The 16,304-nt window shown below is 32.3% G+C and overlaps 2 protein-coding genes and 1 pseudogene across 2 annotated transcripts; all 3 read right to left on the minus strand.

Moving 5' to 3' along the window:
• Nucleotides 1-194: 194 nt before the first annotated feature.
• Nucleotides 195-4,587, minus strand: LOC137822560 (Pentatricopeptide repeat (PPR-like) superfamily protein). Its single transcript, XM_068627465.2, has 3 exons — nucleotides 1,918-4,587; nucleotides 756-907; nucleotides 195-648 (listed from the first exon to the last, which is right to left on the minus strand). The coding sequence occupies exon 1, from the start codon at nucleotides 4,348-4,350 to the stop codon at nucleotides 2,272-2,274; it is 2,079 nt and encodes a 692-aa protein (XP_068483566.1). The 5' UTR covers nucleotides 4,351-4,587; the 3' UTR covers nucleotides 195-648; nucleotides 756-907; nucleotides 1,918-2,271.
• A 1,199-nt stretch (nucleotides 4,588-5,786) lies between these two features.
• CCP2 (ubiquitin-fold modifier) lies at nucleotides 5,787-8,532 on the minus strand. Its single transcript, XM_068623860.2, has 4 exons — nucleotides 8,325-8,532; nucleotides 8,134-8,231; nucleotides 6,473-6,505; nucleotides 5,787-5,920 (listed from the first exon to the last, which is right to left on the minus strand). Exons 1-4 carry the CDS (start codon nucleotides 8,390-8,392, stop codon nucleotides 5,856-5,858), a joined length of 264 nt encoding a protein of 87 aa, XP_068479961.1. The 5' UTR covers nucleotides 8,393-8,532; the 3' UTR covers nucleotides 5,787-5,855.
• Nucleotides 8,533-10,765: 2,233 nt separating this feature from the next.
• LOC150025209 (uncharacterized) lies at nucleotides 10,766-13,444 on the minus strand (annotated as a pseudogene).
• Nucleotides 13,445-16,304: the final 2,860 nt, after the last annotated feature.

Here is a 16,304-nt window from a genome sequence, read left to right on the forward strand (position 1 = left end):
GCTCTTCTTGATAGCAAACAAATATGGCGCGAAAAGTGTGGGCAGGAAAGCATTTTAGCGTGGTGTTTCGCGGTAATTTTTGCAGTGTTCCCTGGTTATTGGAAACTGTGAAGGAATCAACTTGACATGCCTGGTCAAGATCGAAACAAAAATAAAAGCTAGTAGTAGGAAGTCAGAAAAAAGTAAGAGTCGGGAGACAAAAGTGGATGAAATGATTGAGAAAGAAATAAACATGGCACGAGAATAAATTCCATAGTAGACTTCAAATATTAAAATCCATGTAAGCACTGTCACAATGTCACTGCCACTAGCATGCACTAGAGACTTTGCTCAGCAATGACTCGGCCTTATGCAGGAAGCTTACAGTGAGTGATGATGAGGAGGTGGGGTTCACCATTTTAATCTTCTCTTCTTCTAATGGGACCTACCCATGTCCCCAGTGTTAGCTAGTGGTAATGATGGGTCAGGTTCATATGGTTTGGACTGTACTCCTGCAGTTGTTGACTGGATTCCCAAGAACATTGCTCTACTAATTTAGGTGCCCCATCCTCTGTTCAAACTTGCAACTCATACCAAGCAGCCTCAACTCATCACGGAGGCTTGGAAAGACAAAATTGGTCCATGACATAGTTCCAATCAGGGCCAAGCCTAATACATAAAATGGAAACATGAATGACCTTCAAGTACAAAAAATGCAGTTAATGTAAAAATAGTAGTAAGAAAATTTGCGGCTTTAAAATTGTTACAAATCAAACCATTGAGCAGTATTTTATTTTTGCTTCCCTCGGACCAGGTAGTTAGAATCCGCTATCCCTCTGATCAAATAATCCAAAAAGTGGTAGACGTAGCTTGAGAGGTTCTTGTCCACCTCCAACATATTATCGCTGCTGCTTAGTGGTGTCTCAATCTGTTCTCACTCAGGCAATACGACAGAACGAGAAAAGCCAAAAAACAAATGAGAAAGTGATGATGTTAGTCCCCAGTGGCAGTTCCAAATTACAGAACGATTCATTTAAGATAAGTCAACTCCCAGCCAAATATATCTTCAACTTACTGTTCGGAGAGACAACCTAAAAACTTAAAAATTGTCATTAAATCCAGGGAATTATTGTACAGCATACTACATTTCTTTTTATCTATCTACTTTAGAAGATATTCCATATATTAAAAATTGTAATAAATTTTCCCGTTTATCTTATTTTTAACTTACTAATTGAAAAGAACAAGGAGTACACCTAAACCAGAGAGTCATGCCAAGCCATTTTCTTTGATAATCATTAATTCACTGTCATTATCACTCTTTTTTTGTCTTTATTATAATCATAATCTTAAATCTTGCTTAGAATTATTGAAGAGAAAATGAATTATTACACTCAAATTACAAATAAAATGAAAAATGTTTGCAACACACTATTAATCTATTCTATTAAAAAAGGGTCTCGTTTATAAATTAAATTGACTTTGTAGATAATTAACTAGTAATAAATCGGCAATCCATTCTCTAAATTCAACCCTCAGTAATAATATAGGCCAATCTTATCGTATACTGCACATGTCAAGCTCCTAAACCGTGCTAAAAGATAAGCTGAGACCTGAATCCTGATGATTTTGCAGAATTGATATAGCAAAAAGAAATTCAGAAAAGGTTTGTTTAATTGCAATTTTAGTGTAAAAATGTTATGTAAATTTTAAAACTACATAAAAAATGTAAGCGGTTGATCAAACATCTGTTTTTAACCAAATTTGAGTTCCTTAAATGAGTGCTTATTAGCAAATGTAAGCGGTTGATCAAATTAGTATATGGTATACAAAGTTAATCATGTTGTAGTTAATATAAAACTGAAATCAATTAATTAAAACTAAACATGATTAAAATTATAACGTATTAATGCTATTGAAAGTACACTTTGCATTTACCTTTTTAGTTTGTACCTTTGCTGGGGAAGGCAAACATTGAATGTGTGAAACCTCATGGCAATAGCAAGTATGCAAAAGCTTATCGGATTGAACTGCTGCATACGTTATACTTAATTTGATTCTTTGTTGTAGTATTTCTAGTATCTTCCATCCAAATGTCCTTTAAAATTTGACACTAACGTGCTTTTACCTTGTAACTGAACTGACAGTCACCATAACATACGACTCTTTCACCATACAAATTCCGGTCAAGTAACATTCCTTATAATTTAGAACAATCATTGAGTTGTCCGGAAATATATTACAAGGAATTAAGCTAGCTGAACCAAGCCGTTCACAACATAACCAGCTATCTCAGCTAAAGATCTCGATCCAGCTTTTTCCAGCTCCTTTTATACCTACTTTTTTGACAGCTTCTCGTACTTTGCTTACATTATCCCACATTCCAAGTGATGCATAAACATTTGACAGCATTATATACACAGAAGCATCTTCAGGTGAGGTAGCAAGAAGATGCTCAGCAACAATATTTGCAAGATGTCGATTCTTGTAATTTCCACAAGCACCAAGCAAGGAACACCATATGGTTTTGTCGGGCTTATATGGCATGTCATTAATCAAGTTTATTGCTTCTTTAAAACGTCCTGCTTGAGCAAATATATCAACCATACAATTGTAATGTTCAGGGCATGGTGTCAATCCATGCTTTGTTTCAGTAGACTTAAATATAGTCCATGCCTCTTCTACTAGGCCTGCATGTCTACATGCAGACAGAACACCTATAATGGTGAGCTCATTTGGCTTTGTACCTGACTCAATCATCTTATGCAGAAGATTAATTGCCTTGTCTTCTCTTCCATTTTGTGCACATCCCACAATAATACCAGTCCAACTCAAGGTATCTACTTCCGAAAGACAATTAAACAAAGCTAAGGCATCCTCAATCTCACCACATTTTGCATACATATCAGTAAGAGCAGTTGTAATAACTCGCTCTGATTCATATCCCTTCTTAAGACAAAAAGAATGAATTTGTTTGCCAGTTGGAAGCGATGCCAAACTTGAAGAAACTTTCAGAACAATTGAAAGGACAAAATGATCAATCTCAAGATCCAAATGAACCATATCCATGAAGAGGGAAAAAGCTAGTGTAGCTAGACCAAATCTAGCACAACCAACAATCAAACTAGACCAAGCCACAACATCTTTATATGGCAACCTTTCAAACAATTTCAATGCATTGTTAATATTGCCCTGTTTCACATATAGATCAATGAAAATGCTTCCAATAACATAGTCTAACTCATAGCCACCAGTGATGACCAATCCATGCACTTGAGATGCCAACCTCAAGTTTTCAAACTCGATGCAGACCTTTAAAGCAACACTAAAGGTATAGGGATCAAACTGTGCACCAGAATGATGCATATGAGCAATCATACTGAGAGCTTTCCACCAATCTCCATTGGCAACAAACCCTGAAAGCATGGAATTCCATACTGCCAAGCTTTCTGCAAGAGGAGATTTGTTATCAAATATATTCATTGCATCATTCAATAGCTTGCAATTCGAATACATATCAATCAATGCTGATATGCAATAAAAGCTACACTCAAACCCTGACTTGATAATGCAACAATGAATCTGTCTCCCCGCGGTTAACTTGCCAAGTAGACTACACGCTTTGAGGGCACATGGGAATGTGAATGCATCAAGTTTAAGGCCCTTCATATGCATCATAGAAACAAATTGCAATGCCTGGAAGCTAGAAGTATCTGCAAGACCAGCAATGATGCTGTTCCAAGACACAAGGTCTGGTTCTGGCATTTGATCAAACAGATCCAACGCATCCTTCATCAAACCCTGTTTGGCATGCCCTAGAATGAGAGTGTTCCATGAAGTAGAATTTTTACACGGCATGTCATAGAAAACTCGATTTGCATCACCCAACCTTCTACATTTGACGTACATGTCCATGAGGGCATTCATCAGAACAGTGTCATACTCTAACCTAGCCTGATATACACGTCGGTGAACCAACTTGCCCAATTCAACATCACCAGCGACTCCACATGCCTTGAGAACCGCTGAGTACAAGAACTGATTGGGTTGCACTGTTTTAGATTCCAGCATGTGGTTGTAGAGTGTGAGAGCATCTTGGGGTCTCCCGGAATTGGTGAATGCAGAGACCATCGTTGTGTAAGAAATTATGTTCCTGTGAGGCATATCGTCGAAAAGGGTTCGTGCATCGTCGAATTGGGAGCATTTTGCATAGACAGAGATAATGTTATTTAGGAGAAAAACGTGACTGAAAAGACCAAGTTTTATTATATGGGAATGAAGTGATTTAGCATGTTTGATAGCTTGAAACCGCCCACAACAGCGTAAAGCTAACTGGATTTGGTTCAAATCCATTGCTAACCCATTGTGCATCGAATTGCCAGTTTTCGCTATTTTGAAACTATTTTTTTTAACAGCTAAGGATTTTGTGAAGAATGGTAGAATAATTCCCAGATTGAAAATAGTGTGAATATCAACATATTTTGCTCAAATGTTGGATTCTAAGGAGTGATCAAACGTTTTTGCGCGTGTTGTATAGTTTGCACTATTAAAGACTAATATTTTCGGGATTGACAGTCTCGTTTTCTTCTCCTAATAAAAAAAAAACTAAGAAGGTGGCTCGTATTCTTGTATTGCTCATACTAATCTTTCTTTCTTATGGTTTAAATAAGTTACTGGTATTGCTTTGAATTAAAAATATTACAAATTGACCAGTATAAAAATAAACATTAGACAAAAAAAAGTATTGTCTAAATTTTATTTATCCCACTTTTTACTTCGCTAAATAATTAAATCATACACACTTACTAAATATAATTAATTATTATTATTATTATTTTTAATATTTCCTCCAAACAATTCTTTTCAATTAATTCTTTTTTATAATTTTTTTTCCCAAAAAATTTCTATTCATGTTATTTAACTTAATAAATCAAAAGGAAAAAAAGAAGTAAAAAACGACTCAGAATTCGATTCCCCCATAACAGAATTCCAATTGGTTTTCGGTACCACCAAATTAATCCAATGTCAGAATTTGCCTCCCAAAAATCAAATTCTGACTTAAGACCAAAAGAATGCTACATGTGTAAGTGTTATGTATAGTGTGCCATACGGAAAAAAAAACATGTCAAAAAAAAAATTCTAAAATTTGACGATTAGCAGCACATGTACGAAAGAAAACGACAATTCCTCCCAGTCCCCCTTCCTCTGCATTCTGGTAAGAGGTACATATAGACATAAGTCTATGTTAATTTTTCTAACTCAGGGTACCATGATTCCTTTGCACTCACTTTCACTTGGTATAGCTTCATCATACAATATGAATAGCCAGTAAAGGAAATTTCATAGACCCTGGATTGCAAAGCGTGGCTATTCAACAGTGGTACAACAACAACTGAGTTTAAAAAGGTAATGTATTTAATAACCACATTTCACTAGTGCATGCCCCACATCAAATAATAAAAAATATCTTCAACTTCAATATATTTTGAAGATAATCTCCTCATCATCAGTAGTCTTAAATTTAGTAACATGCTTTCCTTAATATAGATTTATTTATGAAACAGGTATCTGAAAAGCAACACAATCAGCGAGAGACACGCACTGCCTCAAAATCGATGGTATTGCACGATACGGACATCATTTATCTCAATTTTGACATCTTTGCTAAGCTTTCATCGGGGAAAGGGTGGCGCTTGGAAGTTGTCTAAAGGTAATGGGCGGACCAAAACTGACAGAACTATAATTTCCCCAAAATTTATATTTTTACATAAAAAAGAAAAGACTTCATGATACCTTTAATCTCAATATTATGAAATCAGTAACAACGGCTTTTATTGATAATTATGAAGCTACAACAGTCAGACACCCCCGTTACATTAGGCACCAACCCTATCACGCGGAATCAGGCGCAATTCTGAACCATGCTTAAGGAAGACATTGCCTGAATAAATCAATATATAAGCAAGTCAATGAAACATACCAAACTACCATAAACCTATATATAATATAATTTTATTCAATGTTTTGTTATTGGTGTAACCTTTCTATAGGAACCCATGATTGCAACTACAAAAAAATGCGAATTAAGAAATCTCAACACAACCATTTCATGTATATAATTAAATTTAATCATAATAATACCATCACCAGAGTGATTGCAAAAAGTACTTTATTTTTTTAAGGACTTTTACATAAATAGAAATTGACACTGACAAAAACTACTTTTTAATTAAAAGTAATTTCTCTGTTTTTTCAACTTCCCGCTTTTTAAATAAGTTTATCCAAATATGTTAAAGATCATAAGTGATTATTTTATTTAAAAAACATTTTTTCTATAAAAAAGTTTTAACAAACAGACCCATTGTTTTATTTGTCCTTGTACAGTAACTTCTTAAGAAGAAAATTGTAGAGGTAAAACAGTATTTGTAGGAAAATATGAAGATTCTTCAAAAACAGTGGAAAGTTAAAGACAGATGATAAAGCATTGCGTTACCTGCGCTCTGCTGGGGATTTATGCCGACACCATCTGCATGCATTCGAAGTAAGGAATATGAGTGGCAAATTTAAGATGAATATTACTAGAACAAGATAGGCTAACAAAGTGAAAGGTTTACAGCAAACAAAAATACTCTTAAATTCGTAGTTCTTCATTCATTTGATTAATGCAACAAGTTAGTTAGAAAAATCCTCCTTAATGAACAGTATTACACTTTTAGTAATGCAACAACAAATGCCAAAACAGTCCCAACATATGATGGGCTCACCAAGTCAATTCAAATAACTAATTTGTCAACAAGCCCAATTAAACCTCAATCAATTGAACTTTTTAGCTTTTGAAGATTCAAAGATCAAATATCTTGTCAATATGTAGCCACAGTGAATCACGTTAAATTTGAATATGTTTACCTCCAACTTAACCAGTAGAGAATATAATAAAACCTAAAGACTACACTATTCAATCAATTCTAATTCAAATAAACAGCAAAAAAAATAAAATAAAGGGGTTATTAATTAAATTCCAACCCCAAAAGTTAAAATATTACGTAGATTACAAAATTACCCAGTAAGATCACAAATTTCAAAGGGTCTATTAGTTACAAAATGCCCTAATAACTTTAATAAGTCTAAAGGAAAGAATGGGAAACAACTTCAAATATGTGCCAAACTATAAGCCAGACACCACTTAGCCTGCGAAGGAGACAACCCTCGAGTGAAGAAAAAGGTACGAAATGAGGCCAATATTTTGGAGCTGAGATGTAGAAAGTTTTCATTAATCTAATAACCATAGCATTTTCAGCTGCATTCAAAAGGCGGTCTCATTCAGTAAATACATCATTGTCTTCAAAGTGGCAACCATTGTTGATTTAGTATCTAAAACTTTGCATGTATGCAATAATTTATTTCTCAACTTTGTCAACTTAAAGACAAATGAGTCTTCTTTAATGAAGTTGACCGAGTTTGAGGATTAAATTTGTCATAAAATAAACAGAATCGGGGATTACATTATTATTATATAATAAAAATTCAAGGTTCAAATCAACACGAATTACCATTTTCCAGATTAAAATTGTATATTTAGTTAGGTTTGTATACAGTACAAGTTGTCTCCAAATCTATAAATTTCATAACAAATCAGTTCTTCCCTCATGCAGTCGACCAAATTAGAGGACTGTATTTGCCATAACATTGGTAGATTAGGGAACAAAGTTACACACACAAAAATTTCCAAGGGCTAAATGAACATGGGTTGCATTGTTTAAAGACAAAATTGTGTTTTGTATCGTATAAATTGTTCTCTCTTTTTTACTTTGTTTCATATATATTTTTTAATACAAATCAACTGAAAAGAAAAAATTAAGTACATAGAATGTGCAAACACTTACAAAATAATCACCAAAATAAACAGTACTTTTCTTAATAAAAAAACAGGTGCAAGTGTGGCAAAGTTTTTTAATTCCCCAAAGGCTGAAAAAGCTATAAGGAAGGAAAAACAATTAGCGAAAGGCATCTACCATGTATTCAAATTTTCACACCCACACAACCATAACACGATTTTCAATTTACATGAAACCCTAAATATCCTAAAACTAGAAACATCGATATCACTGACTAATCCAAAAAAAAAAATCGATCTGACTCAAGATAATTAATTACCGTTGGTGATGATAGCGCTGGTCTGGGGCGGGACTTTGAATTCTTCCGCGGCGAATTTGAGAACTGCGGTAAAAGGTGCAGCCTCTGGAACACTAAACCTGAAAGAAACAAAGAAAATCGAGATTAGGGAAAAAAGAAATTTAGGGAAAATGTTGAGAATTGAGAATTGAATGAGACATATAGATATATACACTTTGAAGGGTAGCTTTGGATCGGAGGTCAGTGTGACTTTGAAGGAAACCTTTCCACCACCGGCCATTTTCCCACTTCCGACGATCTCCTAAATTCCCCTGTACCAACAACACGCTCCTGCACCCTTTTGATATTCTTCAGCGTACTTCTCACGCACTTGTCGTTTCCCTTAAAACGACGTACTAAGGCTGAACGGTGAAGGGAGCCGTATTCTTAAAAAAAAACCTTTTTTAATATTTTTTTTACAATTATTACATTTTCAATTACTCCTTTTCATATAGTTCGTTAAATTTGTAGGGGAATTTTTTTTTTTTTTACATTTTATGAATATTTTTAGAAAATAAATTTAAATTTGCATGAGTAATTTTATTTTCAATAAAGATAGCTTGCAAATACAATTTCTTTTGTTTTTCTTTATAATCAAATTGTCCTTTTTTTCTTAAATTAACAAATTTTGTAACAATTAATGATCATTATTTATTTTAATATTTACATATTTTAAATATTTTTCTATTTGTGGGACATAAATATTATCAATGGTATTGTTTTTGAATGAGATTAGAATCAAGAGAACGATTGAACCATTTCTCGTTCGGTTGGTCTGATGCTACTCTCGCTCTTTCACTCTTCCTTCCCTTAAATTTCGGACTCGAATTGTACCTGCAAAAGGCACTCCAACAATCAAGTTAGACTTTAATACTCGACACTCAGCATTTAATATTATATGATTGCGTACCTGATCCTTTGAGATCTGTTATAAATATTGTGGACCCTTTGTCGTCAATGGACCTACTAAAAGAAGATTAAAAAATGTTGGATCATTAATCATTTTTGTTGTTCATCTTGTCGATCAATCTGAACCGAAAACCATATTAGAGTCTCGATCGTGCAGACTCTACGTAAATAAATATTAAAAATCTCAATACATTTTACCATATATAAATTTATAAGTAATTATAATGTACTTTTCAATTTAACGTTTAAAATCATTTTCCAACTTTATACTGTGATTATAATTTACTTTTCAATATAACATTTAAAATAATTTTCCAACTTTATACAGAGATTATAATGTACTTTTCAATTATATGTTTTTGTATTAATATATCCATTCCACGAAATATTTAAAAGCTAATAACTGTAATGTATAGATATTTATAAAAAGAATGAAAGAAAATGCTTAATTTATATATTCTTGTATTTGTATATTTAAAACATCTAATCGGTAGAAAAACATTTCAGTAGCAATTTGCAAATACCTATCCATTTGCCATTACGTATATTATTAATTGTTGATACAAAAAAAAGTAGCTTATTGAGTAAAACTAAATAAAAAAAATTAATAGAATAATTAATTGAAATGATAATTTGATTTATGAGTTATAAAATTGAGGAAAGTGTATAGTTATGAAAAAGGTACATATACAAATTATATTACTGTTGAAAACATAGATACAAAATGATTATACTGTTATGGACTAAGTTAAGGGCCCAAACCCAATTAGCTAGGGCGCCATGTGGTAAGTTCGGATATATTTACGGCTGCTTCTTCCTGCACCTAGTATAGTATGTTCTTGCAGCACCCCAATAAATATTTTAATTCCAAAAAAAAATGTTCTTTTGTAAGTTAAAAAGTAAAAAGTTTTGGTTGTGGAGGCATTGCGGAACTCTTAGGCTTTGTTTGGATTAGGGAGTGGAAATGAGGGAGTGGATTTGAGATGATTTGAAGAGAAAGTGTAAAGAAAGTTAGGGTGTTTGGATTAAGGTAAAGAGAGGAGAAAGTGTAGGGAAAGTTTATAAAAGTTTGTGAGTGATGTGATGGATGTGATTGAAATTGTATTTTTTTTAATTGATAAAAATGTAACTTTACACATTTGCCCTTATATTTAAAAATTGATAAAAAAATTATTTTGATTGATTATTTGTGAATTACATTTTTTTTTAAATTAAAAATATTTTTTTGACAATTGAAACATTATTTTCGATACCGTGTTCGAGCTAACTTCGGAAAATTATAAATTATATAAATTTTTTTGATCATATTTATGATTGATAAACATTATTGAGAACAAAGTTGTAATTGTGAATTATTTATTTTTCAATTATAGTTGTATGCAATTAAAAGATTATTTCCGGTATGGAACAAATTATTTCTGATAATGTGTTGGATGTATAATTCGATAAAGGATTATTTTTTTAAGAAATAAATATTAATGTGTATTAATGCAGTATGTTAGTTTATTAAAGCAAAATTCATTGATAAATTTTGTGCATAATAATAATGATTCAGAAAATCATATGAATGATACAATGAAATATGTTTCATTCAAAATAGTCATGGAAGTCCTTAATTTGTTTAGGGATTCGTGTCATAAATAAGATTACAGATTCGAAAAGAAAAACACATGCATAATAAAATACAACCAAATTTTTACGTAGTTTAGGGATTTGTAGTCATTATCTTGACCAGCTTTCTCATTCTTCGCTCAAGAGGCAGGCCAAAGAGTTGTTTTACTGCATTAGGATAACCACACAAGAAGTCGTAACAATTATCCAACAAATCTTCATCTTGTATGTTCATCTCCACTAACATTTCCCAGATATCAGATTCAGAGTACTGGAAAGTCGATGTACGACGAAGTGTGCGCGTGTGTTCACGAAATATGGAGTTTCGTTCTTCTTCTGCAACAACATGGCGTCTGTTATATTGCAGATTTTCTTCCGTAGCATTAGCCACTCGTTGTGATGACAAAGCGACAACCTCAGATGAAATGGCTTGTCGCTCAGCAATATGACATAACCTATCTGACTGATCACTACCCCTCCCAAGGATATCAGTTAATCCTTCAAACCTTGTGTTAAGCCTTTCCAGTTGCAGATCAATGACGTCTACCATAGGGGCTTTTCTTTTTGAGCCTCTAGAAGAAGAAGTACCACCTGATGGCTGAGATGACTGAGGTGGCACCAATGGGGGTGTCAAATTAGGGCTAGGGCTGTATGAATCAACATTAGGATCAACTGAGCGAGGAGTTTCACATTGAGTAGCATCCAATCCTGGCTCCTCTGGGATGTCCTCCATATTGTGATCATTAAGATCTACATTAAAATGATGAGACTGAGTTCGACTTGAGGACTGCAATGCTGTTCTTCCACCGTGGCCAGTAGCACGATCAAGCCCCCATAAGTCTTCCATCAACTTGTAGTGCCTGATGGGATTAACACGCCATTTTGCGGCCGATGGCTTTGCCTGTTCATTAATGAAAAGAAATACACTCATAATCATAATTAGTGGTTAATGTATGCGATAAGTGAACATCAAGTTGAATACGTTACCTTTATCAACGAATCCCACACTTCATCCTCGGCCTCGAAAATTTTCGTGCTTGGATTCCAAGCAAAACCACTCAGTCCACTAAATAGATCATGGATCTCACGCCATTTGTCCTTAAGGCTTTTCTACCTGTTCTTCCCATTATTTTTTGTAATCCCTACCAATCCAGTCTGATGTAAGGATTTAACAATGTTTGTGTAACCCTGCGTCGTCCAACTACCATCAATGCGGTTACCCATAGATGCCTCATCGATCATGGCATTCAACAATCGGAAATCTATGTCGGTAGTCCATTTTTTGTGTTCACGGACAGCTGCAGATGACTCTGAAGCAATACCCTTCCCGTGATCCATGATAAAACCTAATAAAAAAGGTTAAACTTTTGCAATAACATAAATAGTTTCATACGTAAATATTAATAAAGGTGGAATGTCAACATTAAACCATGAAATTGTTCTTACAACAATATAAATATAAGTTCACGGATGTTACATAAAATTAATTATTACAATAATCTGTCCACATTTCATTCGCTATAGTATCCCTAATTTGTGACCCGAGCCTGTAGTCATCCTCACGAGTTTGCGAGTGTGACACATCTATATCTCCTTGCATTAACTCACGATCAACTTCTTCCAACAAAGAGTCATCATTATCCACCCCGCGAAGAAAGTTATGAAGAATACAACATGCTAAAACAATATCGGTCATAGTGTCCACAGAGTAATGAGGCTCTGTTCCGCTAGCGATAATTGGAAATCGCTTTTTGAGGACACCAAATGTTCTTTCGATAACATTTCTTAGTGAGGAATGACGATGATTAAATAACTCACGGGCATTTTGTGGACCTCTTCGGGAATACTCTTTTAGATGGTATCAAACTCCGCAATATGGAGTTATAACTTGGGTTTTGAGCATAAAACCTGCATCTCCAAGGTAGTATTTGCCTACAACCATCCATTAATAATTGTTAATTATAAGTGATGTGACCAAATGAATATTTATTGCACTTGAAAACACACTCAACTAACCTTCCGGAATGACCAATGGATCCTCTCGTACAAACGCATCCTTCAATATCCTGGAATCAGAGGCTGTTCCTTCCCACCCGGCAAGAACATATGTGAATTTCATGTCAAAATCACAAGCAGCAAATACGTTTTGCGTTGGCCAGTCTTTTCTTCCACGAAAACGAGGAGCATCAACTCGGGAGACTTTAACACGGACGTGAGTGCCGTCGATGGCACCCAAACAATCCTAATACACAACAACTTCACATTTATAAATAACTTGCATTGCATACAACATGAATTAAATATTTAACTATTGTTTCTCATATTCATACCTTAAAGTATGGGAAAAATCGATTGTTGTTTAAGATATGAGGTTCAACCTCAGTCCCAGCTGGTTGAATTAAGAACTCTCCATGCAACATCAATATTGCCTTCAAAACATTATGAAAGTGACGAGACACTGTTTCCCCGGACTGAAAGAAGAACGAAACACTTTGATTCTTGACGTTATGACCAATGATGTGTAAAAATTTAGCCACTTGTTCTTCAACTGTAGATCGAAATGCATCTTTAACCATATCCGTTCCTCTTATTCGTTGACATAAATTACTAAATGCTTCCGGACTCATGCGAATAATGTCACGACATCTTTCAGTATGGACCAAGTACGACATCAATTCTTGTCGACGACGCTCTTTTTGTGGATAAACTCCGGTATAGGATTATTTGTCTCGGTTAACACACGCAATACGTTCAATCCATATCCAATCATGCAAAGAATTGTCATTGCTGCTACTTGTGTCCGCAAATTGATTTGCTCTTGTATTTGTGAAACTAGTGTGAAATCAACACCAACTACATCGGGATTCATGTCATTCGTGCTAGACATCTCGACATTTTCGAAATACATAGACCAATGGTTATCGTTATCCATGGTCACAAATCCTTGACAATCATATAAGTTTAACTATTAGGTCTAAAGAACCACATTTTAGATAAATAATAATACTCAATTTTGTTTTACTTTTAAAAAAAATTAAAATATTATATATAAACTCTGTAAAGTATTATAGTTATAGTTGTATTACAAATTCAAAATAATATTTATAAATTTTTTTTTACTTGATTTTAGAAAAAAATAAATATTATATATAAACTTTGTAAAGTGGTATAGTTATAGTCGTATTATAAATTCAGAATAATATTTATAAAATTCTTTTACTTGATTTTAGAAAAAATAAAATCTTATATATAGACTATCTATAAATTAATATTTTAAAATATTTAAATACTTTGTATACTTATAATTATTTTATAAATTCGTTATAAAATTCTTTTACTTGATTTTAGAAAAAATAAAATCTTATATGTAGACTATCTATAAAGTAATATTTTAAAATATTTAAATACTTTGTATATTTATAATTATTTTATAAATTCAGAATAATATTTATAAAATTCTTTTACTTGATTTTAGAAAAAATAAAATCTTATATGTAAACTATCTATAAAGTAATATTTTAAAATATTTAAATACTTTATATACTTATAATTATTTTATAAATTCAAAATAAAATTTATAAAGTCTTTTAGTTGATTTTGGAAAAAAATAAATATTATATGTAAACTATCTATAAAGTAGTATTTTAAAATATTTTGTATACTTATAATTATTTTAAAGCCTATTCAAAATAATATTTATAAAGTTTTTTACTTGATTTTAGGAAAATTTAAATATTTAAATATTTTGTATACTTATAATTATTTTATAAATTTAAACTGATATTTATAAATTTTTTTACTTTATTTTAGAAAAAAAAAATATCAGAAATAATTTAAATATTAATAAGTTTGTTTTAACTACTAGAAAACTCATTCAAACTTTCATTAATGAAATTTCATTAATGCTAATTAATTCTCATCAATATACTCATCAATGTGATTAAGAAAAACCTTTGAAAACTGAAAAGGCAACAACATTCTATTAATTCTATTAACATAAATAAAATAAATTACAAATTCCTCACTCCACATTTCATTCTCAGATTTTATTCTTCAAATTCAGAATCTATGTATGAAACTTACCTCCAGAAACCTAGCGAAAACGATGCCACCGCGAACCACCAACGACCACCGAGCACCACCAGCGGAACCACCACCCACCACTAGCAGCGAAACCGTCCACGTCCAACGACCACCAACAACGCCGCCTACGGACAACCGCTCACTTCCAACGGTTGTGAACCTCCGACAACCGCGCACATCCACCGCGTACCTCCGACGAGCACCTCCGACCGCTTCTAAGGGTACTCCCTCAACTCAAAACAAATAACCCACCTCCACTCCTCTTCCATATTTATCATCCCTCTCATTTATTCATCACCCACACACTTGAATTTACCCACCAAACAATGTACGAATCCCTGTTTGTTTGTGCTGTGTTTATGCAGGGAATCTCATGCGTGAGAATGGAGAGAATATTGGAGCTGCATTGGCTCGGGCATAGGCATGGCACGGGCATAGGCATGGCTCATAGGTTAGGTGAACCATGGGTAATTTGGTAAAATGAGAAACTTTCACTCCAAATCTTCTCATTTCATCCGGGAAACTTTTTACCCATTCATCGCTTTTCTTCGCCCCCTAATCCTCTCTAACTCCCAAATACAAACACCAAATTCATTTCCTTTTCAATCCGGGTGAACAGTAATCACTCGGATACAAACACAGCATTAAGGTGTGTTTGGATTGGGGAGAGGATTTGAGGGAGTGGATTTGGAGTGATTTGAGAGGAAAGTGTAAAGAAAGTGAGGTTGTTTGAATTAGGATATAATAGAGTGGATTTGTGAGGAAAGTTTATTGAAGTTTGTGAGTGATATGATGGTTGTAAAGAGATTTTTAATTTTTTTTAAAGGTGTAAAATATAAGTTTACAAATTTACTCTTTCTTTAAAAAATATTTAAATAATAAAAGATGAGATATTTTTGTATAAATTTTAGTTAACTAAAATTTTATAAATGTATATAAAAAATATTTTCATAAAATCAAATCAAATAAAAATAAAAATTAATTTTTATTACTGTTAATATTATTATTTAATAAATTTATTTTAATTATTATTAAATATGTAATTTATTTTTATTATTATTATTGTTTTTAATTTATTATTATTATTATTTAAAAAAAATTATTTTAGTTACTAGTATTATTTATAATTTTATTATTTTTTATATATTATTACTATTTTAAATTTTAAATATGTTACTAATTTATTTTCTTTTACTATTACTATATAAATATATTTATATTATTATTATTATATAAAATATAAGTTTATAAATTTATCCTTATCTTTAAGAATATTTAAATAATAAAATATAAGATATTTTTGTGAAAATTTAAATTAATTAAAATATTTGATATAAAAAATATTTATTTTTATTATAAATACATATAATAAAATATTTATATTTTTATATTCATAAATTTATTTTTTAGAATTGAAAATTTTGTAAATTTATTTATCTTTTTATTTTTTAAATTTGGTTATGTTTAAAAATTAAAAAATAACTATGGGCAAAGTAGGAAAAGTAGATGTTACGTGTCTTTCTCCTCTATTCTGTGAAGTTTCTTTACTT

Source organism: Phaseolus vulgaris, chromosome 9 (genome assembly GCF_051622355.1).
Source record: "Phaseolus vulgaris cultivar YP4 chromosome 9, ASM5162235v1, whole genome shotgun sequence".
Lineage (NCBI taxonomy): Eukaryota > Viridiplantae > Streptophyta > Magnoliopsida > Fabales > Fabaceae > Phaseolus > Phaseolus vulgaris.